Here is a 24007-nt window from a genome sequence, read left to right on the forward strand (position 1 = left end):
GGAGTGAGACCGGATTGTAAATAGCCTTTGAAGTGCAAAATCATTGAAGTTTACCTTCAAAGAGATATCCTTGGTCTTCCGTAATTTATCATGATTTATCCCGATTTTGGGGACCACCTGACTCTTCACCATGCAACGTCACCAGGTCAAACTTTGCCATTCGTCAGCACTTTGATCAATAACAAGTTAGCTTTAAAAGTAATGTCTGGATTTCCTATTTTTTGGGGTTGTTTTCAGGGCGCACCTGATCTTTCCTCCAGCACCATCACAAGGCCACAATTACCAGCTCTACACATCTTAAAATATAATGGGTGAAGTGTTTAACGTGCACACAGGAAATCCCCCTGAGATGTTCTGAGCTAAAGGTGATAAAAGAGAAAAAAAAACCCTTTTGATTTGAATGACCCCACAAAACACACATAAATGTTATATTTCAGTGTTGTACTGCATTATAATACTATCTGACTTTGTATTACACCCATCAAAACTCTCAATCCAACATGGAACAACACATAATAGGGAAAGAAAAGTCAGGTCTGGAAGACAAGAGATTCAAAGAAGACTAAAGAAACACAAGAAATGAGAAACTGATACCCGTCACAGCCTCTTGTGCTTTATTGATTTGTCTTATTGTAGTGTAACCTGAAGCTTCAGTAGCCTGAGGGAACCATGTGACCACTCTGTTGTCCTCTAGGTTTACATAGGAGTATGCAGTCAATTTTTATTTTTGTTTCCTCTCTTTGTTCATAGCGTCCCCCTGCCTCTGTTCCATCCCAATCGCTCTGTGATTCATTTTTATTTCAGAGGCTCATACAAAACACAAAAGAGTTTACCTCCAGGGCAAAACCAGATATGAGCACACTCAGCAACTACTACTCTGTGACATTAAAATCATAAGCCTATGATAAATGAACTGTTTATATAACCTCTGTCACCTGTCCATGTAACACTGCAGTGAGTCCACTGCAGTGTTACACACTTGAGGGAACTTGTATATCTGCACAAACAAACACACAGGGTCATGTTTCCTGACAAAACCCTTCTGGCAGACAGGTTCCTGCGTTGTTTGAATAAAGACAAGTGAAAATCTCAGGAGAAAGCTGTCACAGATAGTAGCACCCACACAGTTTGATTGACAGGTGACCACAAAACACCATGAGAAGAAGTGCCTGGCAAACTGAGGCGTTTTGTTTTTGGGATATTTATTCCTATAAAGATGATCAATGAATGGATATGAATTTATTTAAATAAATCTGATTTTGTTGGGTCAACTTTTGTAACTTGTAAGTATTTATTGTGCTCTTAGAACTGTACTAATACTAGCATTTCTGGCTCTGTAAAAACATGATCAGTTAATTTAACCAAGCTCAGTTAGGAGCTCATATTCTGATAACCATCCATATCTACTTATGTATACAGTAGTCCCATATACTGGGAGAAAGGGAAGATGATGAGGAGAATTGGGAATCTGTGAGAGGTGAGAGATGAGAACGTGAGTGGACATAACATGTCTGAGACCCTGAAACTAGCAGTAGCATTAACTAACAGTGAAGCAGTGAAAAGGAGGGTGATGGCTGGCTCCATGTACTATTGGCTGTTTAAGAGAAATAAACAGTAAAGGTAAGCATATGATTCTCTGTGTAGTGCTTTTTGAATGACTCGGTGATGGTAATGAGCCTCTATGAAATTGTGAAATATGCTGGCAATGTCAAGCACTCTGTGGGCATGATTTGCATGCGTGCAATTAAAAAATAAATAAATAAAAAAAAATCACAACTGATTGTGTGTCCCCCAAACTTGTCATCAGATCTGCACCCATGTCTATCTAAAACAGTTCAACTTCCCTCAGTGGATGCAGTAAATGCATTATTTTCTACTAGGATGGTCCCATTAGCAAATCTCACTTCTTTCAGTGTGCATCTGGTGATGATCCCACAGATTTGAGGTAAGAGAGAAAACCCAAATCCAAGCATCTATGTCTGTATGCCTACGGATGACATTAGAGACATTACCTCCTTATCTTCTCATAGTCTATTAGCAGAATAAAAAAAAGAAATTAATAAATGCGGAAGGCACTGATTAATAGTTGGTAGTTAAGGAAGTAGGGAGTAAAGCTTCAGTGGTAACTTTTTTAAAAATAACTTTTTGTCATATTTGATTTAAACTATTACTACATCCTGACAGTACACAAGACAGATAATGTGTGAAATAAATAATAATCCTCTGCCTCCTTTTAGTGCTTCTAATACCATTTGCTGAACAAAAACAACCAATCACAGCCGAGAAGTCTATGGTACCACTCTGCCTCTAGGTAACATACATTTTTGGCAGTTTGCACTGATAAGATACATCCTCAATTATGGAGCAATACTGTCAAAAAAGACCCAGGGCTCAAGGAAAACCAATAGCACTGTTTATATTGTAACACGACTTTCTACATGTTGAGTCTTTTTTTTTTTTTCAGGGCCTTCCTCGGATGGTTCAGCTCTACCAACTCTCTCCATAGAATGGTCTGAAAAATGTATTTTTCTGTCATTTTACAATCTGTAAAAATATTGGATTCAAAATAACAGAAAAGTAAAGTTCAATTTTAAGTCTTTTAAATGTACTTTACTTAATAATTAAGAAGTAGAAAATTGTTCAAATGCAAAGTCCCACCATGGACCATGGGATTTCACCATTACATTTTTTGGTATTGTGTATTTAGGTTAATATACTGTTTAAATAACTAACAGTCATCATACTTTTCTTTTTATCTCTACACTACAGTTAACCTAAATACGTTTAATAATGTTAGTTTCAACAAAGTTCAGGCTATGACATTGTATAACAGTGCTCTTTGTGAATCCTCTCTGCAGAGCAGGCCATATGCTTGTGTTTTATACACATTTTTATTCCTTTTACAGAGTGAAAACAATATTATTCTATGACTCTTCAGAGAGGAAGAGGGTAAAATTAGCATTGATGTTAGTAATGATAAGTCAGGTTTTAGAAGTTTGGGAGACAAGCTGCCAGCAGCCCAGCAGTAACACAGCAAATGGTGGCGACATACAGTATGTCAGGAAAGACACACAGCAGGACACTGAAAACAGGCACTCAATGTAAAACAAGTACTCAAACACTGACATGTAACTCAGTATCTTAATTTGAAGAGGGTTATGATAGTTGATGAAATATGCTTACACTCTTTAACACATTCATTCCTATGGGTGGTTCCACACTGGTACAATGTTGTCTATGGGAAACGCTCAGACAAACAATCTTATGAAATGAGTTAAATTTTATGTTTTTCAATTTCAAATGGCATGAATTTTAAACTTTAAGGTTTCTGAATATTTTCCATTGTATATAATTCTATAAAAAAAATTAGAACAATAACCCTCTATTGTCATTTCTTACCATTATGGTACGGTGTTGCTATGTACCCAAAATAGTACCCAAACGGAAATACTTTTTTTAAATTTTTTTTTTTACACTATGGTTACTGAGTCTATTTCATGACAAAAACCATTATAAACAATACAAGCAAAGATTCTGTTACTGCATTGCCTATTTCTTGCCTTAGATGTTTTCAGAAACATATATCAGTGTACTGTTTAGCTGTAAAACAAGAAATTTTATGGTTGTGTAACTTAAGCCACAGTGGATTTTTCTAAATGCTTTTAGAAGCACTAGGAGGAGAAGAGAAAGCAAGATTTTTTTCATAGATTACCTGCTTTATGTACTATTGTCAGTATATAATATAGTAGGCTATATAGTTTTATCAAACATGACAAAAGGTTATTTTTATAAAAGTTAAAGACTACAGTTTTAATAGCTGGAATCATGATATTTCCCAGGAGTTCTCACCATAGCCTGCTCCTTTGATCCCAGAAAATACTTGTGTAATCCGGGATTTTAAGTGTGCATCTGTGTGTGCCTCTATGTCTCATCTGCTGAGGACTAGTGTACTGACGCCTTCTCCGAACCTCATTAATACTCCCACACAACTGCCGTAACTAAATACTGAAAGTCTGATCTTAAAATGCCATTATTATGCTAATATAACTGGATACATTTTTTTACCCCCAGTTTCTTTTCATGCTGTGTGACAAAATACTTTTTTAGAACAAGTGTGAACAAAGTAGGTGAAAAATATGCAAACTAAAAATATGTTTCAACAAGTGGCTTCATCAGACATGGAAGGAGGAAAGCTCCATCCACTAATCAGAGTGCAGACCAGCCTTTTAACAAACAATGGCCCTGACAACAACCTATCCACCACCTATACACCCCACTCCTGCTCCAGCACATGCTGAAATGGCTGTATGAGACAGATTTTCCCTTCCTGGCACTTCACACAGTAATAACCTCCAATCTGCATGCACTTATCTCAGATGCATTAAGACTGTAGTTGGCAACTTTTTAAAAAGTAACTTTTTGTTAAATCTGCTGAAACTGTCTCTACCTGCACACAGTAATTGTTTCAATGACTGCTGCTGCTGCTGCTGCTGCTGCTGCTGCTGCTAGGCAGTGCTGATCAAATATTAACCAAGATTTTGTTCCTCCTACCACTCATTGTGCTTCAAATGGCATTTAGTAGAATCTACAACACATTATCTTCCAACCTCATCACATATCAGCATTTGGTAACAGACTTATCATGTTGGCATATGATGTGCAATGTACCCTGGGCGTATTGGTTGTTGAAAGCCGTGTCAACTTCAGCCTGTTACTGCATTGTGTCTTTTCAAAATGCACTACCATTTTCACAGAAAAGGTACAGTTTGCATAAAGTCTAAAGTCAGTGTTGGTGCAACACTGCAAATTGACGTTTTTTTTTCCTTCAACAATAAATGCACATTGTTATATTTTGCCAACACACACACGTGGTTAGATGCAGAGAAAAGAGTTTGGCTTTAAAATCATACAGAAAGCCAACACCTGCCTCATGTGTGAAAGTCAGTGGTTGTTGGACCAGTACACCACCCCTCCCACTGACCCTACTCGGACTTTCGCCCCCTTAACTTACATTGTTTTCCCTAACTGCGACTGGCCGACTATCACACGGATGTGACAGGACGACAATTTCGTTGATGTCTGACGCCATAAGCCGCTGCCCAAGCAATGGTATTCGACGACTTCAGAGTGAGACTGGGTTGGAATCTACCACGGCCCACGGAAAACAACCAATCAGCGCCAGGGAGTCTCTTACGCAGCTGTTAAATATGTTTTCAGAAACATATTTGAGTGTGTTGCTTACCTGTAAAATGAGAAAGTTTGTGACTTGGCTGGCATAATGGAAACAGTCAACCTAAGTACTGAGCACTGCCCACTGGCTGAAGCAAACATTTTCATTTTACAGCTAAAGAGTTTACTACAATATGTTTCTGAGAACATATTTGATAGCTGCTTTAGAGACTTTTTAGCTCTAACTGGTTATTTTCCGTGAACCGCGGTAGATTATAGCAAATGCCAATAGAAGCAGTAGGAGGAGGAGAAACATGATTTTTTTCAAAAACTATTTTGGTGCTTTTCAAAGTCAAGAAAGGATCCTTAAACAGCTGAATATCAAGGAGACTACATTATTAAATCCCACCAAAGAACTGTTCCAGTGTCAGGGAACCATCAAGCAACCTTCCTGCAGAGAATTTTTAAGGTTCCAAGTGTGAATCCTCAGCGGGCATGAAGTACCCTTCCATTTGCACATGATTTGCTGGAATTGAAGGCCGGGCATCTTCAATGACGCACACCTTGGCACTCGCTAACCTGTTCCAATGTCTGTTCATCGAATGCTAGGAAGTAGTCTTGCCTAGCCTCTGTAGGACCAAATTTGGAAGGACCTGTCCTACCGAGGAAGCATCCTTGACTTTGAGAAGCACCATCTGTCTCTTGTACTACTGTGTGGATGAAGTAAAAAGATAAAAGTTATTTTTATAAGTAGCCAAATTTTGCATTTAAATGGTCATAGGATGAGCTGAAAACAGTGGGTTGTTGTTTTATTACCTCACGATTACACACATATAAGCTATAAGGAACATTTATACACCATATTTATATTTTGCTACACACGTCGTTAATATGCTTTTTTACTCTGTTCAATTGTTTGTGTTCAGTTTGACTCTAACTACAGTACTTCTGTGCTCCTGCACACTGTCTCTATCTCCTCTCATCTCACCATCTCAAGAGCAGGGTATAAACACTGGGGTTACTGGGGGTTAAACACTTTCATGTCCCTATCTTAGGGAGCACTCCCAAGGCACAAGTACCACTTCAGCAAAAGGTGCAACAGTCTTTGTGCTGGTGTGCCTGTGCGCGCACACAGACTCACTCGCCTTGCTTTGCAAAGACGCAAAGACTAATGTGCTCCTGCATGCGTGTATATATATTTATGCGTGTCCTAGAACATGTACGCTTGTCCACTTCAATTCAAGTGCTGGCAGGTGTGCACTTGCGTGTCTTTCAGTTAGATGCATGATGTAGTAATTGTGTGTGTGTATGTCTGTAATCAGAGGCACGCACATGCTGAGGTGAATAGTACTCCACACCATCATTGTCCAGGCTCCATTGTGTCTGGCTAAATGAGACAGAGCAGGAGATGGGAGGCTTTAGTGATCTGCTAACAATACAGCGTTGTATAACACAATACTATTAGGACACGCACTGGCACTCATTCAGTGCTCTGCAGACACCCCATTGTAAATCCTGTGAATAATAATTTAAGAGCGAATAAAGTTTGGGCCGTTTGCTCGGTGTAGCCATTGTTGTTCTTGCAGAATTTAAGGCAAAAAAATGCACAGTAACACAGCCACGGCAGTAAATCTTAGCGTTGCAAATTGACAGTGTAATTATATAGTGCAGTGTAAAAGTAAGGCTGATAATTATAGTGTGTGTGTGTGTGTGTGTGTGCGAGAGTGAGATTAGGTGGAATGGGGTTGGGAGGAGGATGGAGGGATGGGATCTTGGCCGGTGTGGAGCAGGAAAGGTGGAGGAGAGGAAAAAGAGAGGCTCACGCTTGCTAGCATGGTTTAATTAACACTAATCCCGAGGGCAGACCTGTACATGTGTGTGAGCCCACGTTTGCTCTGCGGCGGCGCCCCCAGCTGTGTCTCACATGTGTTTAGAATGATGAGCATGCAATTATCATTTGTATCTACAGTATCTACAACACTTCTACACTGAATGTTATTTACTAACATAAAGTGTCTCCTGCAGAGAGTCTAAATACAGTATGTGTGTGGGTGAAGTGGGATAATGAGTGGTGTTATTATTTGGTCAGTGTGATGAATTATTTTCTCTGGGGTCAGAGGGAATGCTGGTGCTGAGCGCCGCTCTGATTGGATTTTTACACCGGAGATCCGAAGATGTAAATAGATTCCTGGATGTGTTTGCTTGGTCTTTACTCTCCATTACAATGGTAATAACTACAGGACAAATTTAGACTCAGTGTTTCCTATAAAAATTCCATCACTTACCTAACCGGAAGAATTCATATTACTCCAGCTGGATTTCAGATTTACTCTGTCCTTAAAGCTCCAGTGTGTAGGGGGATATGGAATGTACTATTCATAACTATGTTTTTCATTTTTTATAATCACCTGAATATAAGAATCATTGTGTTGTCATTACCTTAGAATGAGCTGTTTATATCTACATATGGAGCACGTCCTCTTCCATAGAGTCTTTGTTGTTTCTACAGCAGCCCAGAATGGACAAATCAAACACCGCCTCTACTTTTTTTTTTAATCACTATAATGAGAGAACTGGTACTCCATTTGAGTTTTGAGGAAGTTGGGTTAAGAAAATCAGTGTTTCCATCGTCAAAATGATGGTCAACAACCTACATGACAAAAACAGGCCATTTGTCTTTGCCATCATATTAGCATTGTCTGATCTGTCACCTCTGTGCTTAAAGGAAGGGAAAGCAAAGGCAAGCTCAGCTGTCAGAAGAAAATAATGGCATTGTATGTTTCTCCAAACCACAGATATGTATCATATCAGTGTTTCTAAAGTGATGTAATATGTGAGCTGACTTTGTCATCGAGAGGTGGAGAGGATGGTGGCACCGAGGCGAGACGCCTGCCCAGCTGCAGAACACTGTTGGAGACCAACAAACAACAAAAGCAGTTGTTTTTTAGTGAGACATTGCTGCGTCATCCAGCAGTTTTTCTATCCACCAAACGTGGGTGTTGTAAGTGACCCTTCACTGTGTTTTCATGGGGAATAGTGCCTTGAAAAGCTGTTGTTTTTACCAAGACATCGGTTTGTTTTAGCCAGGATAATGCCATCATAAGCAGGTTATTAAAGTCAAAACATGATCTTTTATCAACCATAACCAAGTGTTTTTTTGTGCCTTAAGCTAAGTACACATTAACCATAGCGTTGTTAAATGGAAATGAAATGTAAAGTTTCAGCATATTCACTGCATAATAGGGTGATTCTTCAACTATGGTCCATTTTGGTCTGGAATCTTTTAGAAAATCTTACACATATTTAGAGATGTTTACACATTTTTTTAGTAATATAAACTGCCATTTTCACTTCCATTACCATATGTCCTGTTAATCACAATAAACACAGTGATGGAAATAATTGTTGTAGTAATAACATTTAATTAATTACAACATATGATGTATTTCATTGACATTTCAATCTATGTGTTATTTGTATTTGAAGTTAATATTAGATCAGTATTTCATTCAAAATTAAGCTGGGTTAACTGTCTGGCTCAGGGACAAAGGAAATACAGCAAAAAACACACATAAAAGGCCATTTTTTTAAATATGCATATATATGTGTGTGTGTGTGTGTAAGAAAATAATGACTGATCTATGATTTAATTTTGGTATGTTCCTTTAAGTGTCAATTAAGTGTTACAAAAATAAAAAGGAATGTGTTTTTGTTTTTCTTATTTCTAGGGACACAAAAAAATCTCATCAAAAATCACTAAAAAACGTACAAATGTAAAATATTTGTGGTTTGCAGAAATAGGCCTGCAATGCCAACATTTACACTGGTGACTGAAATACACTTATTTGCTTTCTAAAAGTGAGACAAGAACACTCTCATCTTTGTGTGTTAATTCGGCTGCAGCTCCAGTAGCAGCTGGGTGTTAGCGTAGTTCAGCTTAAAAACTGTAAACGGTGGGTAGCAGCTAGCCTGGCTCTCTCCAGCCGGGTTAAAAACTGCCAACACCACTAAATCTCATTTCGTAATATGTTGTCTTGTTTGTTTAATCTGCCCTCAAACATGAATGTATAAACAACAGTTTGTGGTGTTATGTGGTGTAATTATTTTGTGATGAAAAACATTCATCAGCCCAGCACCTCTGTGTGGTGCCAAGAAATAGTTCCAGCATGTGACTCCCGCTGAAACCACAAGCTGTCATTGTACCTTTCTGCTATGCTAAGCTGATCACCTACTGGCTTCATACTGAATACACAGACATGAGAATATTACTGATCAGCTCATATAACTCTTGGAGAGAAAGCAAAGGAACCTTTGACCCAGGGATGTCAAACTCATTTCAGTTCATGGGCCACATGCAGCTCAAACTGATCTCAGGTTATTCGGACCAATTAAACCATTGCATAATAACGTATAAATAAAAACACCTCCAGATGTTTCCCTTCCCGTGAAACATTCATTCATTTAAAAAGCAGATGATGAACAACCTGAGATGCCTTAAGAAAAATAAATGCAATTTCAACAATTTGTCTCAGTGTTTCCACATTCAATCTTTAGTTACTACTCACTGTCAATAGGTACATGTGCATTTTCCATACATTTCAGATCCTGTGTAGTAATGCTGACATCTCCACACCAAACTGAAGTGGAGGCTTATGCAGAGGCCAGCCCGTTCTCATTCTGAACTCATCAAATATCGTTGCTTTGTCAATGACGTGGGCGTCAGATACCGATGCACAAAGGCACCTTTTGGGGTGGTATAATATGCACCGGGCAGCAGCAAATTTTGATGCAGGGGCACCAACCAAAGTCGTCAGATACCAGCGCTATGTCAGTGGACTGTGCACAAGATACTGATGCACAAAGGCAGCTTTTGCAGCATTGTGAATCAAAGTTGCCGGCAGCAGTTTGTAACACCACCAGTAAGAATGTAATTTAAAGAGCTAGATAGTCCCTATATTGGGGGCAGGGTGGATGGGTCCAACAAACCCTGAACTTTTACCCAGGAGCCTGCTGTTCACGTCACTTGTGAATGTTGAACCAAACCATGATGTTCTTTTCAAAACCTAACCACATGCTTTTGTTGCACAAGGAAGTAAACATAAATGCAAGGTGTTTTACTGTTATCGTAAGTTTATTTTGAATGTTGAGGAAGTAGAGTAAGTCATCCCCTGCCTTAGCCTCTGAAGCAGCATTATACAAGGCACCTCTTAGCCTTCACAAGTGATGGAACATTAGGTTTTCAAAGTCATCCAGTGGACTAGATTGGATCACTTGCCAAGCTGGTTCTGGCCCACGGGCCAGAATGTTTGACACGCCTGGTCTAACCCAAATGCTGGGCTTACTCACTTTACATTTGGTGAAGCTCAGTCAACTTAATCTACTTTGTCAAGATTACTGGCATTCATTGTTGGTGTAAGATGGGAGATGAACAGTGGAAGTTAGATTTTTTGTATGGTGATGTCCATATACAAACATAACAGCTTGGTCAGCTGCACTTGTCTCTGTGTCTTTATCAGAATATTTCACCTTGACAGAGAGGACAAACATAGCTGAAACATAAAGGGCCCTATTTAGATGGTCTAAAGCGGACAGCGGAGGGCGCAAAATCCATGTCGCAAGTGTCATTGCTATTTAGATGCAGACGCAGTTGTCATTTTCACGCCCTGCGCCCCCGTCATCTAACTAGCAAATGAACTTGCGCTTCTCTGGGTGTGTTGGTCTAAAAATGAGGAGTGGTCAGGCGCAGTCATGGCACGTTGCTAGTTAGATGACGGGAAAAGCAAATGCGCCAGTGACCAACGAAAAACTGGTCTAAAGTCAACGGTGCAGTATTTTGCTGTTAAACAAATTAGTAATATGCGTCTCTAGGCGGGTGCACAACCCGTGTGCACTCTGCTCAGACACACGGAGCAGCCACACATATGCAACAGATAACAAATAAAAATATAATTACAATGTGAAAGGTTATTATTGTGCACATTAAAATATTTATCAGAAACACGTCTTAATGGTCAGTCATTACTCAGAATGATCTAATCGCAGTAATAATGATAATCATAATTTGTAATAAATAGATAACTCTAAATTGTGCGTAGGTGTGAATGTGAGTGTGAATGGTTGTCTGTCTCTATGTGTCAGTCCTGCGATAGTCTGGCAACCTGTCCAGGGTGTACCCTGCCTCTCGCCCAGTGTGAGCTGGGATAGGCTCCAGCCCCCCCGTGACCCTCAAGAGGATGATGCGGTTAGAAGATGGATGGATGGATGGATAATTTGTAATAATGACAAATGAAATTGTGAAATTATCTGACCAATCAATCATTTTTTTGATTGAAAACCAAAGTCCACACATTGCAAATATTTTAACATTATATACTAGGCTACATTATATTATATTATTATATTGTTATCTGAGTGTAGAGAGGACACACATGCAAATAAGAGGCAGAACACAGCTCTAGGAAACATGTGAAAACAATTAACAAACGTGGGTGGGGGAGAAAACACTGAACAGGTCCTAGCTGCAGGATCAGCACCTTGGGGAGCTCTGCGGCAGTCCTGACAGCTGTGCTCTGTTATATGATGAAAACAGGTCTGAATAATATTCCACAGATATTTAGTAAGATCTTTCTTGTATTAGTGATCCCACGCCTGCTTTACCTCGGGGAGCTTGGGTGCCTGTCTGCTGTCCCCGTAGATCTGGTTCTGACAGGCCTTTACCTTCCGCACGAGGAGATCCGTCTCCTCAGCTGTAAAACGCTCACTCTTTCCAGTTGGTAGGTCCGCCATCTAACTAGCTCTCTGCCGTCCGCTCCAATCGCGCCTCTTTTAAAGGGAATGAGAGGTGACACTCTGATTGGCTTATTGAATGATACGCCCAAAACACACCCATAAGTAATTCACAGAGTAAGTCCAACCCTTTTAGACTCTCCACCATGGCGCACAGTCTGAAAACACGCTGTCTAACTAGCAAGTGACTGGGACACGCCCATGTGCTGCACGCCTGGTGCTTTGCTTTTTAGTCCATCTAAATAGGGCCCTAAGGCTTTTAATGCGTGTTCAAGATCATGTGCAGACTAATATTCACCTGAAATGAAGTAAATAGAAGCGTATTATTGAAAAGTATCAGATTTTTTTTTAAGTGTTTTTCTTTATATTCAAATTGGTCTGCAGGAAAATTTGAATGTAGAAATTCTTTAAAATACAGCAGCCTATAAGTTTCAACATTGAGACATTGGCCTACTAGAGGAAACAGTTATGTTAGATAGCTGAAGTAATAACAAATGAAACCCTTAGAGAAGACTGTTTTATAGAAGACTGTCTATAAAATGATTTTTTTATAAATAATTTAAAAGATGGCATAGTGTTTACACCTACAATATATGTGCTGTACACTTGAAGAGTGCAGGACTGGTCTGGTCTGAGTTTGTATTGGAGCCTGGGGAGTCTTTCTGAGACAACCGGCTGTATTCAAAACACATAAATGGAACCATGATGCTGAGTTTTCTGATGCCTCCGACTGACTGGGTTCCCTCAGCTCAGCTTCCATCTACTCTGTCGCTTTTCAGGACAGTTTTATTCAACATGACTCCGCAGTCCTGCTTTGTGATTTATCTCAGGAATAAACAATCAAGCAAAGTAGCACAGGAGCTCCTGTGTGGAGCAGCAACAGTCAGAATATTAAATTGGATAGATCACATCTCATTTTATGGTAAATTAATCCATGAAAAAAACAGAAGCTCAGTAGAAAAGCTGTCTGATCTCTTCACGTAAACTCAAAGGAAGAAAAAGCGCAGAATATTGTTTTCTGTTCTTTCTGTTCTCTGATGAAAGCCAGCGTGCCAAAACAGTCCAGTTGACTTTAATTGATCTTCAATCAGTGCGCTGGTCAATAAAATCTTTTGATGCTACCACAAAGGGTTGAGATAAAAAAAAGGAACTGAAATTCCATTTTCACCACTATTTCCTAAACACTCCAAACTCTACAGTAAACTTACAGAACCACAGTAAGTGCCACAAGCTATCCGCACATCTTAACTGTTTCCACCACCTTTTAACCTCCGAGATGTAACATAAACCACTGATCAACTCAGTCAACATTCATTTTCAATCCTGTTGTCTTTGATAAATATCAGAAAAGAAAAACAAAGAGCAACATGATCTGGGTCATATATTGCATTGTACTTCAGTACCAGTCATCTATTTAACAGAGGTGTGGACGCGAGTCACATGACTTGGACTAGAGTCAGACTTGAGTCACAGATATTATGACTTTAGACTCAACTTGACAAAATCAAAACAGACTTGCAACTCGTCTTGACCTTTAACACCAATGACTTGTGACTTCACTTTGATTTGAACACTTTGACTTGAAAATATTTGATACCTTCCCTCAAATCCAAGGATTAAATAAGTGTGCCATGAATCAGCCCATTTCCCTTCATTTCCTGAGGATAATTTTGTTCATGAGCAAAAACTGCAGTGGTTAACAAAAATGAACAGCAGTACGCAAAATGTGCAGGTCGAAAATTTCAGACCAAGATGCAAAAACTTACAGACATGTTTTAACTAATACACATAGACATTTTAAAAAACCTTTTTTGATTTTTGTAGATTTAATATATTAATACTATGTTGTTAAATTGGTATTGAATTTGGTGAAGAGCACATTGTGACTTGTTTAGGACTCAAAGTTTAAGACTTGAGACTTGCCTGTTATGTCTTGGATGCCAAGAGTTGAGACTTACCTGTGACTTACGAAAAAATGACTTGGTCCCACTGCTGCTATTTAGCTTCGCTATCACAGGCAGTTGATAGAAACTTTATTATGCCTTATTTCAAGTTATGATTACATTAAATGAGTTCATGCGGTTGCCAGACTTTTCATTCCATAAAGTCAGAATTTCAGCATCTTTCATTAGTCCCTTTCTGCCTCGTCTTCAGTTTGTTACACATACTCTCTGTTATAAATCTGTAGTCTCAAAGCCCAATCCCATTTTCTCAGATTTGACAAAGCTTCTTCAGAGCCACAAAAAAAACATTAGACAACTGTTTCCGCAGGCTGAGCGGTACTGATTTGCATGTGTAAAATAGTTGAAGTACTTCTTCAAGAAAACAAGTCAAATTCCTGAAGCCTTACTGGTGGACCAGAGAGGCTGTGAAGTCTGTGTACCAAATGTTGGATGAAACAAATCAATACTATGATAGTCCTTTGTAACTTTGCCAGTAATAGGTCCAAAATATTATGTTTGGTAGGCCTGTATGTATGGATCATTAGGATGCAAAGATTTTATTCAAATAAAACACTGACTGTAAGGTGTTCTTCAAATCTGCTGGCAATCTACTGAGGCCCTGTCTACATGTATACAGATTGTTTTGATTATGGATATTTCATCACCGCTGATTCCCTTTTACTGTAAGAATGGAGCACTCAAACAAATGAGTGATGCTCTGGACATTTGAAAGTTTTCCTTTCATTCCTCATCGACAATAATCCCACCTTCTTTGTCCCACCATCTGCTGGTATGACCATGCTTGATCCAAATCCACTGTTTCTGGCGATGGAACAAATAACACAGGGGCAACAGATGCCTCCGTTTGTTCACAAAGTGGTGCAGAAATGATAAAATATTCATCCCCGGGTCACACTGCCTGTGTGAGCAACGCGTTTGCGTTGAAGAACCTTGTTTTTTATTTTGGTGCCTATGTTAACAGCTTAGAGCAGCCACACTGCCCACATGAGCAGCAGTGGTCAGCTGCAGAATATCTGGGGAATAGAAGGCGTGAAGCGTGCGGTTTCAGCAAAAATGGACAGTAAAATGGTCTTTTGATGATCATATTGGCATTGCACAACCTTTCACTACAGTTTCAATGTATTTATCAATCAATCAATCAATCAATCAATTTTATTTATAAAGCCCAATATCACAAATCACAATTTGCCTCACAGGGCTTTACAGCATACGACATCCCTCTGTCCTTAAGACCCTCACAGCAGATAAGGAAAAACTCACTGACATATAGAAAAACATTTCCTGTTTCTGTTTCAAAATAAAAACCCTCTGACAACATTTCTGTGGACAGAATCCCTTCTTTTGTTAACACAAGGCTTATTATTGTGAACTATTTGCAGGACCATGTTGCTGACAATGCAGTGGCATGCACGGCTCCATAGATAAGCAGAATATCGGCTTTAAATTGTGTAAATACAGTACTCAAAGCAGCAGGCAGCTCTGCAGCAGCACAACTTTCCATGTGAGCACTACATGTGTGAAAGTCGCAGCAGTTCAGCAAGGTTGCCGCCACATGCTGCTCACACAGACAGTGGAACCCAAGTGTAAGTGCAAACAAAACGAAAAAAAAAAAAAAAAGTAGTCGGCCACTGTGCATGTGCAGTTGAGAGGATGATGCTCTACATGTCAACACTGATTCAACGTCAGAGTTTTGAAGAATCTGCACCTTAGAAGCATTTTCAAAAATATCTGTTTTAGTGACGTAAACCCCTGTTTCCATGTGGAAAAGAGGCCAAAACATATGGAAAAAATCCATTTTCAAAAATATCTGCATCTGTGTAGACAGGGCCTTAGATGAATTTGAATTTAGTATCTGGTTTTAAGAAAGGTCAGAGGGTAACCAGAATCATAAGTAATCAACCTCTGGAGACCTTTTAGTGTGATTTATCAGTCTGATGATCATGAACAAATGTGCCAAAAACTGTAGCATTTTGAGGACATCTCCAGACTTTGTCTCACTAATAGATCTAAATTCCTCATTAAATACATTCTGGTCATTCCAGCCGATAACACTTACAAAAAAATGAATCTGCAATAGCTTTTATTAACACAGCGTCATGGAGTTGTTCCTCACCTGCCATGTCGGTGGCGAAGGGTCGGTCCGGTCTCCAGCCGGTGTACCAGCCCACAACTTTCCCCCCGGACACCAGGGGGCGCTCATATGCTCTGCCGCCTACAAATCCCACAGGCCAAACAGAAACACCTCGAGTACTGCGCATCTGCAAAGAGGGAATAAGGAAAGGTTTTAGTTCACTTATGACACACTCTTACAATCATACACACAAGATGACTATGTACGCACATAATTTCATACATTTCAAGCATAAAGGTGGCTATTTGATTAACTCTATTAATTTGGGTCTAGTAGACCCAATTGAGACAACTATTCAGATTCAGATTCAGATTCAGAATACTTTATTAATCCCCGGGGGGAAATTGTTTAGAATCGTACTAAGTTAAACACAGAGCTGTCCTCTGTCTCCTGAAACCTGACCAATATCATTTGACAGTTGTGTTATTTAGAGCCAGCAGGAGGCCGATGTGCTCGAACAGTCTCCTCTGTGGGGCTGCTTTAAAGTGTGTTCTGCTGTAGTAACAACAGCTGTGACATCGTCAGAGGTCAGACTTTTTACTGATCTACATTCAGTTTTCTTGTCAGTCACAATACGAGTTCTGCAAAACCAAACCGGACACGATGTCTGAGCCTACGGGCGATGTACACTCTGCAGATGCAATAAAGTGGAAAACCCCAGAAAGTCTGGTGACGTTGGTTCTGAAATGAATTACTCGTGTGTCTGTTTGCATGAGTGATTAGAGATCTTTAATTTCTTATGAAGTATGGGTGAGGGCAGCACGCAGAGGGACTCTGTGGCTAACTGAATAGAGGACTAAATGAAACTGTGCTGTGCGGAGCTGCCTTCCATTTTCACAGTGAATGAATTTGCACACAGCCGGAAGCAGTGCGACGAGAAATGAGAGTGAGAGAGAGCGAGATAAAAGACAGAGATGGGGGTGCAGAGAGTGGACTGTGCAAGGAGGGCTGAGTTTTTCTGTTGGAGTATGAGACATCTGTATCTTGTCTTTGTGTGTGGGTGCACATGTGAGATTCTATTTTCCAACCCCTGCCACCCTCAAGCCCATTCATTCAGACGCCGCTCCTCATCACTCACCCAAACAGCCTCCAGCCAGTCGCTCACGACAAAACAACAGAACAAAACCAAATCAGTGAGCAGCACTGCATTACTGTGCCCAGGCATCACACTGAGTCCTAGCTTTTAAAACCACAGGAAACCAAGTGTATATATAGCCCAATCTATGGAGAGGATTTACAGTTCTGCTGCAAACTCCCAAGCAATAATGGAGGAAGAGACCTGGTTGTGCACAGACTAGCTGAATGCAGAATAAAAACACCCCAAAGAGTTTATCTTAACTACAATGTATTTATTGGTAAATAATTGCAGTGCAGTGAAGTGCAAGCAGATACCAGTGACAGCCCAGTGAGTGGGGTATCTATCCAATCAGGTGAAGGCAGGTTCATTTTGATGTATTACTGATGGGGAGAACTGTCAGTCTGCCATTGACAGCCTAATTAAAGGATGTCTGCCTCGAGCAAAGTGCATATTGAGCCTTGCCAGAGCTCAATGACAGAAGCAAACTGTAGACGGAGCTGCAAGGCAAGGAAGTGTAAAACACAGTTTCATATGAAGACGCAGCTCAAAGTCACCGCTTAGTGCAGTAGTAGGCCTACTGGTCTCTGGTAGATATGATGACTACTATACAAATGTACAAGACAATGACCAAAGATATGAAGCAGTAAATAATAGACTATAATAGAATATAAACTGAAATTACCACCTTGTGGTTGTGTGTCTCAGCCAAACAGTTAAATTACATCTGTGTCTGTCCAAACTCATATGTAGCCATGGCAGCAGGCAATACTTCAAATATGGATGTTGCTGCAGAGGTGCACCAAATTTTTAGGGCTGTAATACAAATACTCCAAGTTCGACAGAATGCAACGGCACCAGGGTTTTAATAGCAATCAGTCATGTTTATATACACTAATCAACCACCCGTACCCAACTCAACTTCAGAGAGTGATAGAAAGAGGGAAGTTATTAATAACTTACAATGACATGGGTCGGACCGTATCACTAGATGCAAAGCGAGCCCTTCACTACAGTTGCCAGCTGTAGATAACAATTAGCCTCACTTGTTCCTTTTACTCATCAGACACAAGGTTATTCAATAAAAGCCGGGACATGGTCTTTGACCCCATGGGAGCTATGGGTGGTTACACATGCACAGTGTAACCACTGCTGTGATGCTGGAGGGTTACAGCAGACATCACTAGAAATAAAGGGAAGGTGTTTTTTGGGTACACTCTGTTTAGCCTCCTTTGGTGCACTTGGCTTGACAGACCTTTTCGGGTACACTGGAAGGATATACAATAGAATGTTTTTATACATAAAAGCATATGTTTATGGTCTTTTATTAAAGACCATTTAATAATTGCAGAGTTGTAATTCTCATTCATATCTTTATTTTTCATATAAAATAGATTCCAACTCATGACCGACTGCTGACGTCTCAGTGAAACAAATTAATCATCCTCATGTTCTACAAGAGTGCGCCAGCTATTGAGGCTTTAGGTAAATCAGGTAAATCACATGACATGATACAACGCCGCAACTTCCCTCTTTTACCTCCTTGAGCCGACAGCTAATTTACTGCTTGAAGCGTTGTTCAATGACTGATCTGAGGACATTGGCCTCGTCCCTGTCAGACACTTGCCACCTCCTTTCAGTTTCCTCCACCAGCTTACTGATGAAAAAACAAAATAAAAAAACGCAACATTCAAACACTGATTTGGATGTTGGTTGACAAAGCAGCGATTGAAGTTTCGAAGCATTCAGGTCATCTATACAAATTCTAATGAAATCATTGGCTATTATGTACCCTTGTTAGATTCTACATTGTGTTAAGTATTGAAATGTTTTTCTTTTTACTTCTCATAAAATGGGTTATAGAAAAAATGTATAATGCTCTCTTCATCTCTGTGTTGTTGTCAAAGGACCGTTTTCACTCTGCAGCATTAATCAACAGCAAAGTCAGTCTGATTTATTCTGTACATGTCATGATGTGACATGTTCTTGCTTATTCCTCTGTTTAAGTCTGAGTGCATATCCTTTTGTTCATTATTATATTTGTCACATACTTCCATGATGTAAATATCATGCAACATATGGACATATTGGTACTTTCATCCAAAGACTAAAATCAAAGAAACATACTTATAATATAAATACATGTACAGTACATATATTATTCTAAATCATTACATAACTGTCAATATACAGGATCTGACCTACAGAATGTAGGTCAGTAATAACAAGTGGTGTGGCAATATTATTTAACCTTGAAAGGAGTAGTTAAACATTTTGGGAAAAAGCTTATTTGCTTTCTTTCATAGAGTTGGACGAGAAGATTGATGCACTCTCATGTTCATGTGTTTATTATGGAGCTGGAGTTAGGATGCGGTTATCTGAGCATAAAGACTGGAAGCAGGTACTAGGAGTTAAACCAGCACATGATAAATCTTTCATGAATTGGAAACAGGCTGAATCCCTGTTGTGTTAAAGCGATGGGATAAAGAACAGGAGATGGATATTTATTTATATCAACCTGTCAGGGATGATAACATCTCTTCCTTTCCTTCACCCCTTCCTTCCCTTTCATTTCTCTTCTCTGCACCTCTTTTGCCCCTTACCCGAGCACCTTCTTTCCTCCCAGGGCCCCCGAGCGAGGCCAGCAGCTTTGAAGCCCATTCCCCGTTAATACTTCGGCCCCTTGAGTTTGCCTGTGTGACGCTTAAACCCTTCCCCCTCGTTTCTCTTTTGCTGCTGTCTGCCTTTCTCTCCCAGGTCATTTTTCAAAGACACCAACTCCTCTGCTTTGTGAAAAAAAAACACATGAAAAGAAGAGGAAGAGGAAGAAAGAGAGGCTGACTCTGTGTGTCGGTCTTTCCCAGATCATTCCTGGAGTACGATCGTTATTTTGGCTCAGTGGTTAAGTCCTAGTTTGACTGCTAATGATCCCCTGGTTTGAATGCAGTGCCTCAAAGCTCAGCACAGTTTGATAGAATGGAAACAAGGTCCATATTTGCAAATATATTCAGAAGCACTGGCTGGACTTACAGGGAGCCCAATTTTATAACACTTTGAAGACCAACATTTTCATTTTTTTTCTTATTAGCCCGCCTTTAGAAACAAAATCTGCACCACAAAATGGCGAAAATACATCTTTTCCTGCATAAACACACAAAGTAATGTCTGTCTTGGTTGTCTTTAGCGTTTCAGTGTTCACAGAGGTTTCACATCCAAGTAATTTTCAACAAGCACTTTCAAAGCACATTATCAGAGTTTTTACTAGCAACTTGCAGTTTTCTGAAGTATCACCCAAGTAAAAAACACATTTTTCTCTGCAGAGAGTTAAATAAAGGATTGCTTGTTTACTCATAAACATCTCCATAAGGAAACCTCATAAAGAGCAGAGGGCCTTAACTGGATGTTTTAGTCAACACCAACAGTATATAACTTTCTAATCAATCTTTACAGTAGGTCAAACGGTAAAACAGTTAGTCACCTTTATCTTTTGTACTTTTATGCTTTTACTCTATGACAGAGTCAAAGCTGGGATGAGGAAAATGATGAATGACACTGTCATGAGAGTATCTGACGACCACAGTTACAGCCAAATAATCATATATGACAGTTTAATGTAATCCTAACACATGACAGCCAAACAATTTTAATTTGTGCTTGATAAAGAAACCTGCCATGTCCTTTTGGTTAATATAAACCTGTCATCATCTTTGAACTGAACTTTGTTCAGTATAAATATTCTGTTAGATATTTTGAAGGCAAACATCCACAGTGAATCAACCAAGCTCAATCAGAAATTGTGTTGGACCAAAGAGTTCATTACCTCTCACATCTCATGAGACAATGATTAGATGCTTATATACATGTGGTAGGTAGAAATGACAGTGTATACAGCATGCTTGGATTATGCTTGACAGATATTCATATGTTTATTGTGTGTATTTAAAGGGCCTGTATATGACATTCAGAGCATTAAAATAACAGCAAACCACTATTTGCTATGTAAAGATATAGTGGAGTATTGAAGTCCTGAGCAGAGAGTGAAGTCATACTGCCCCTGTATGTGTTGTAATCCTTGCTGTGGTAAGCTGGTCTCGCTGCATGTGCATGTTAGTGCATGTGTGTATCCCACTGGCTAGCTCATTACTGCTGCTTTGCACTGCGTTTATTCGATAGTTACCTCTGATATTGGAATTGTGGTATTGCGAAAGCATACCTCCCTCCCTCCTGTTCCTCCTCTGGCAGTGTTGGTGAGAAACTAGTTACATGTAATTAAATTACAAAATGAATAATGTAATCACAAGCAGCATTTCCAGGCTTCAAGCCAGCATGGAACTTTAAAATTGAAAGCTGGGTTGGATCAAGACCTTTGACAGTTTAGGACAGGTTTCAGACAGATGCTCATTCCTTTACGTCCAAATCTCTAAACGGGCAACACTCTTCTTTGGAAACACTGTCACTTCCTATTAGTCGACTGCAGAGACATTTTGGGGACATGCTTTAATGGCGTAGATAAAGAAGTCCACCAAGTTTGGTGATGCTTGAACAAACCCTCTTTGATTTATGGCCAAATTTTTTAATTGCACTTGTTTGTAACTGGTGCTGCCCCCCATTGACCCATTTCAAAATAATATAACATATTTGGTTCATCATTATTATTTATCATACCCTGCAAGTTTTGTAATGATTGGTAAATCAATTACTGATTTATAGTTTGAGTTGTATTATTCCATGCCCATTTTTTGCATGTGACCTGCCCTCTAGTGGTCAATTCATTTGAAACTGTCAGGATATGTTTCTGGTATCTCTTCAGACATTGCTTGCAAGTATTGTAATGAATGGCCCAAAGGTTGTGGAGTTATGTGCTGAGCCATGCCCCTATCTGAAGTTCATTGGTCAATATCTTTAAACGTAATGAGAGCTTGTCCAGCAAAACACGAAGCCAAAAGTCATGGAATTCAATTCTAGAGGCAAGGACCCTTAAATTGATTTTTATCTAGGTTCAATTGAAGAAAAGTGTCAGTGTGAATTGAATGACAGTGAGGCCAGGCTCACCTGCAACTGAGGGGAGAGTCCTCCTTGATGTCCAAGAGGAATTGCTGGATGATTTCCTGGTCAAGCTCCAAGAGCAGTGGGAGAACGTCAAGCGGAACATGAAAAAGCCCAGCTGGATTTGGCTCAGACCAAACAAAGCCACTCTCCGTTCAGCAAAACAAAATTTCTGAAACTGCAGCTGGGGAAGATCTGCACAATGCTCAGGGAAACTCAAAAAGATCTTGAGATACAGACTTCTATCAATAAGGACCTGGGCGCTGATTTGGAGCAGGTGAGGGGAGTGAAGGAGGCCCTTCATAAACAATTGGATGCACAGCAGTTGGATTTAGTGCTAAAAGACAGCTGGAGACCAAGATGGCTCAAGTTCAGAGAGAACACAAGGAACTAACCACTGCTAAAAATAATCTGCATGCTAAATTCGAGCAGATGAAGGGTGAGAAAGAGGCCCTTGATAAAGAACTGGAGGCAAAGAAGTTGGAACTCCGTTGTCACATGCAGGTCCGTGCAGAGGCCAGAGCCAAAGTGGAGTTGGAGATGGAAAACCAACTGGAAATCGAGAGGGCCCAAGCTCAAAAAAATCTTGAGCAGTAGACGTCCATCATTAAGGACCTGCACACTAAATTGGATGAGATGAAGGGAGATTCAAACAGAACTGGATTCAATGAGGACGAAACTCTGTGTCACAAAGCAGCTACATGCAGCGGCTGAAAACACTAAGGAGATGACTGCACATCCCCAGACAGTGCGACTGCTTGACATGGACACAACAGAATTTGAAGCTTGTTCAAGAGCAGAATTGCTGGAGAATGATCTGGCATATGAGAGGGCTAAAATTCAAGTGATGAATCTGACACTGAGTCAGATGAGAAAACCTCTCTGAAAACAGAAGGAGGAGGCTAAGAAGACTCTGGAGACATGTCAGACCTCTTATCGATTTTCCTCCTTCGGTTTTCCAGCAGACCGTTCGAGCAAGTCCGGCTTCTCTGCTGCTGCCGGGATATCTGCGTTCCTGCCGGAGGAGCCAGCTGCTAATGCTATGTACCGGGATACTGCTAATGCTGCTTGCTGTGCTGCTAACGTTTGTTTCTCCAAAAAATCAGTGATGACCCACCTGCACATGGGCTACAATGTATGATGGAAAATGAATAACAGTTGAAAGTATTCGAAATGTCCATCCCCGTCTAGCTATGATGCTAGTTAGCCAACTTTGGCTAAAGCTTACCTGTCGAGAAGAAGAGTAGCCACTTCGACATCCAATTTCAAATTCTTCGCTTTCAACTGTCTCTACCATTCTCAAGCATCTCCTATATAGACCCTCACTTTGCCTCGAGTTTTGTCTTGGCGTTTTTGGGAATCATAACGAGGTCATTTGGGTTTAGTCGCACCGTCAGCCATTTTAGCTCAGTCATAACTGTAACTAATTATGAGACTCTACTGACTGTGTGACTGGTAGACGGCGGTGGGTGGCGCAACAGGCCAAAACACAAATTCAAAACATAAACATGATTTGCGGACCGTAATTTTTTTTTTTTAAATGCGAATATTCTGGCCGTACTATTGTTGTCGGTGAGATCAGTATGTTATATTAACATTATTCCTTAGTCTCTGTGACATATTAGGAGGATTTTACGACTATTTGCTTTAGATTTCTTACATATAGCTCCTTTAAACAACAACAGGAACCTCGTGGCTGGTCCAAAGGCAGAGAGCACCATGAGGTCGTGTGTGGATGATCTCGAGAGCCAACTCAAGAAACAGAGGACAAGAGAGAGAAGAGACACCATCTCTTTTGATGCCTGGCTCCAGGATCTAACCCCGCCCAACAAAAAA

At 40.0% G+C, this 24007-nt stretch overlaps 1 protein-coding gene across 1 annotated transcript in view; it reads right to left on the reverse strand.

Moving 5' to 3' along the window:
- Positions 1–24007, reverse strand: part of b3gat2 (beta-1,3-glucuronyltransferase 2 (glucuronosyltransferase S)) — an 82200-nt gene that overhangs the window by 26927 nt on the left and 31266 nt on the right. Inside the window, exon 2 of the mRNA XM_033612961.2 lies at positions 16033–16177. Coding sequence (XP_033468852.1) covers positions 16033–16177 — 145 coding nt within the window. The remainder of the gene's footprint in view (positions 1–16032; positions 16178–24007) is intronic.

Source organism: Epinephelus lanceolatus, chromosome 17, assembly GCF_041903045.1.
Source record: "Epinephelus lanceolatus isolate andai-2023 chromosome 17, ASM4190304v1, whole genome shotgun sequence".
Classification (NCBI taxonomy): Eukaryota; Metazoa; Chordata; class Actinopteri; order Perciformes; family Serranidae; genus Epinephelus; species Epinephelus lanceolatus.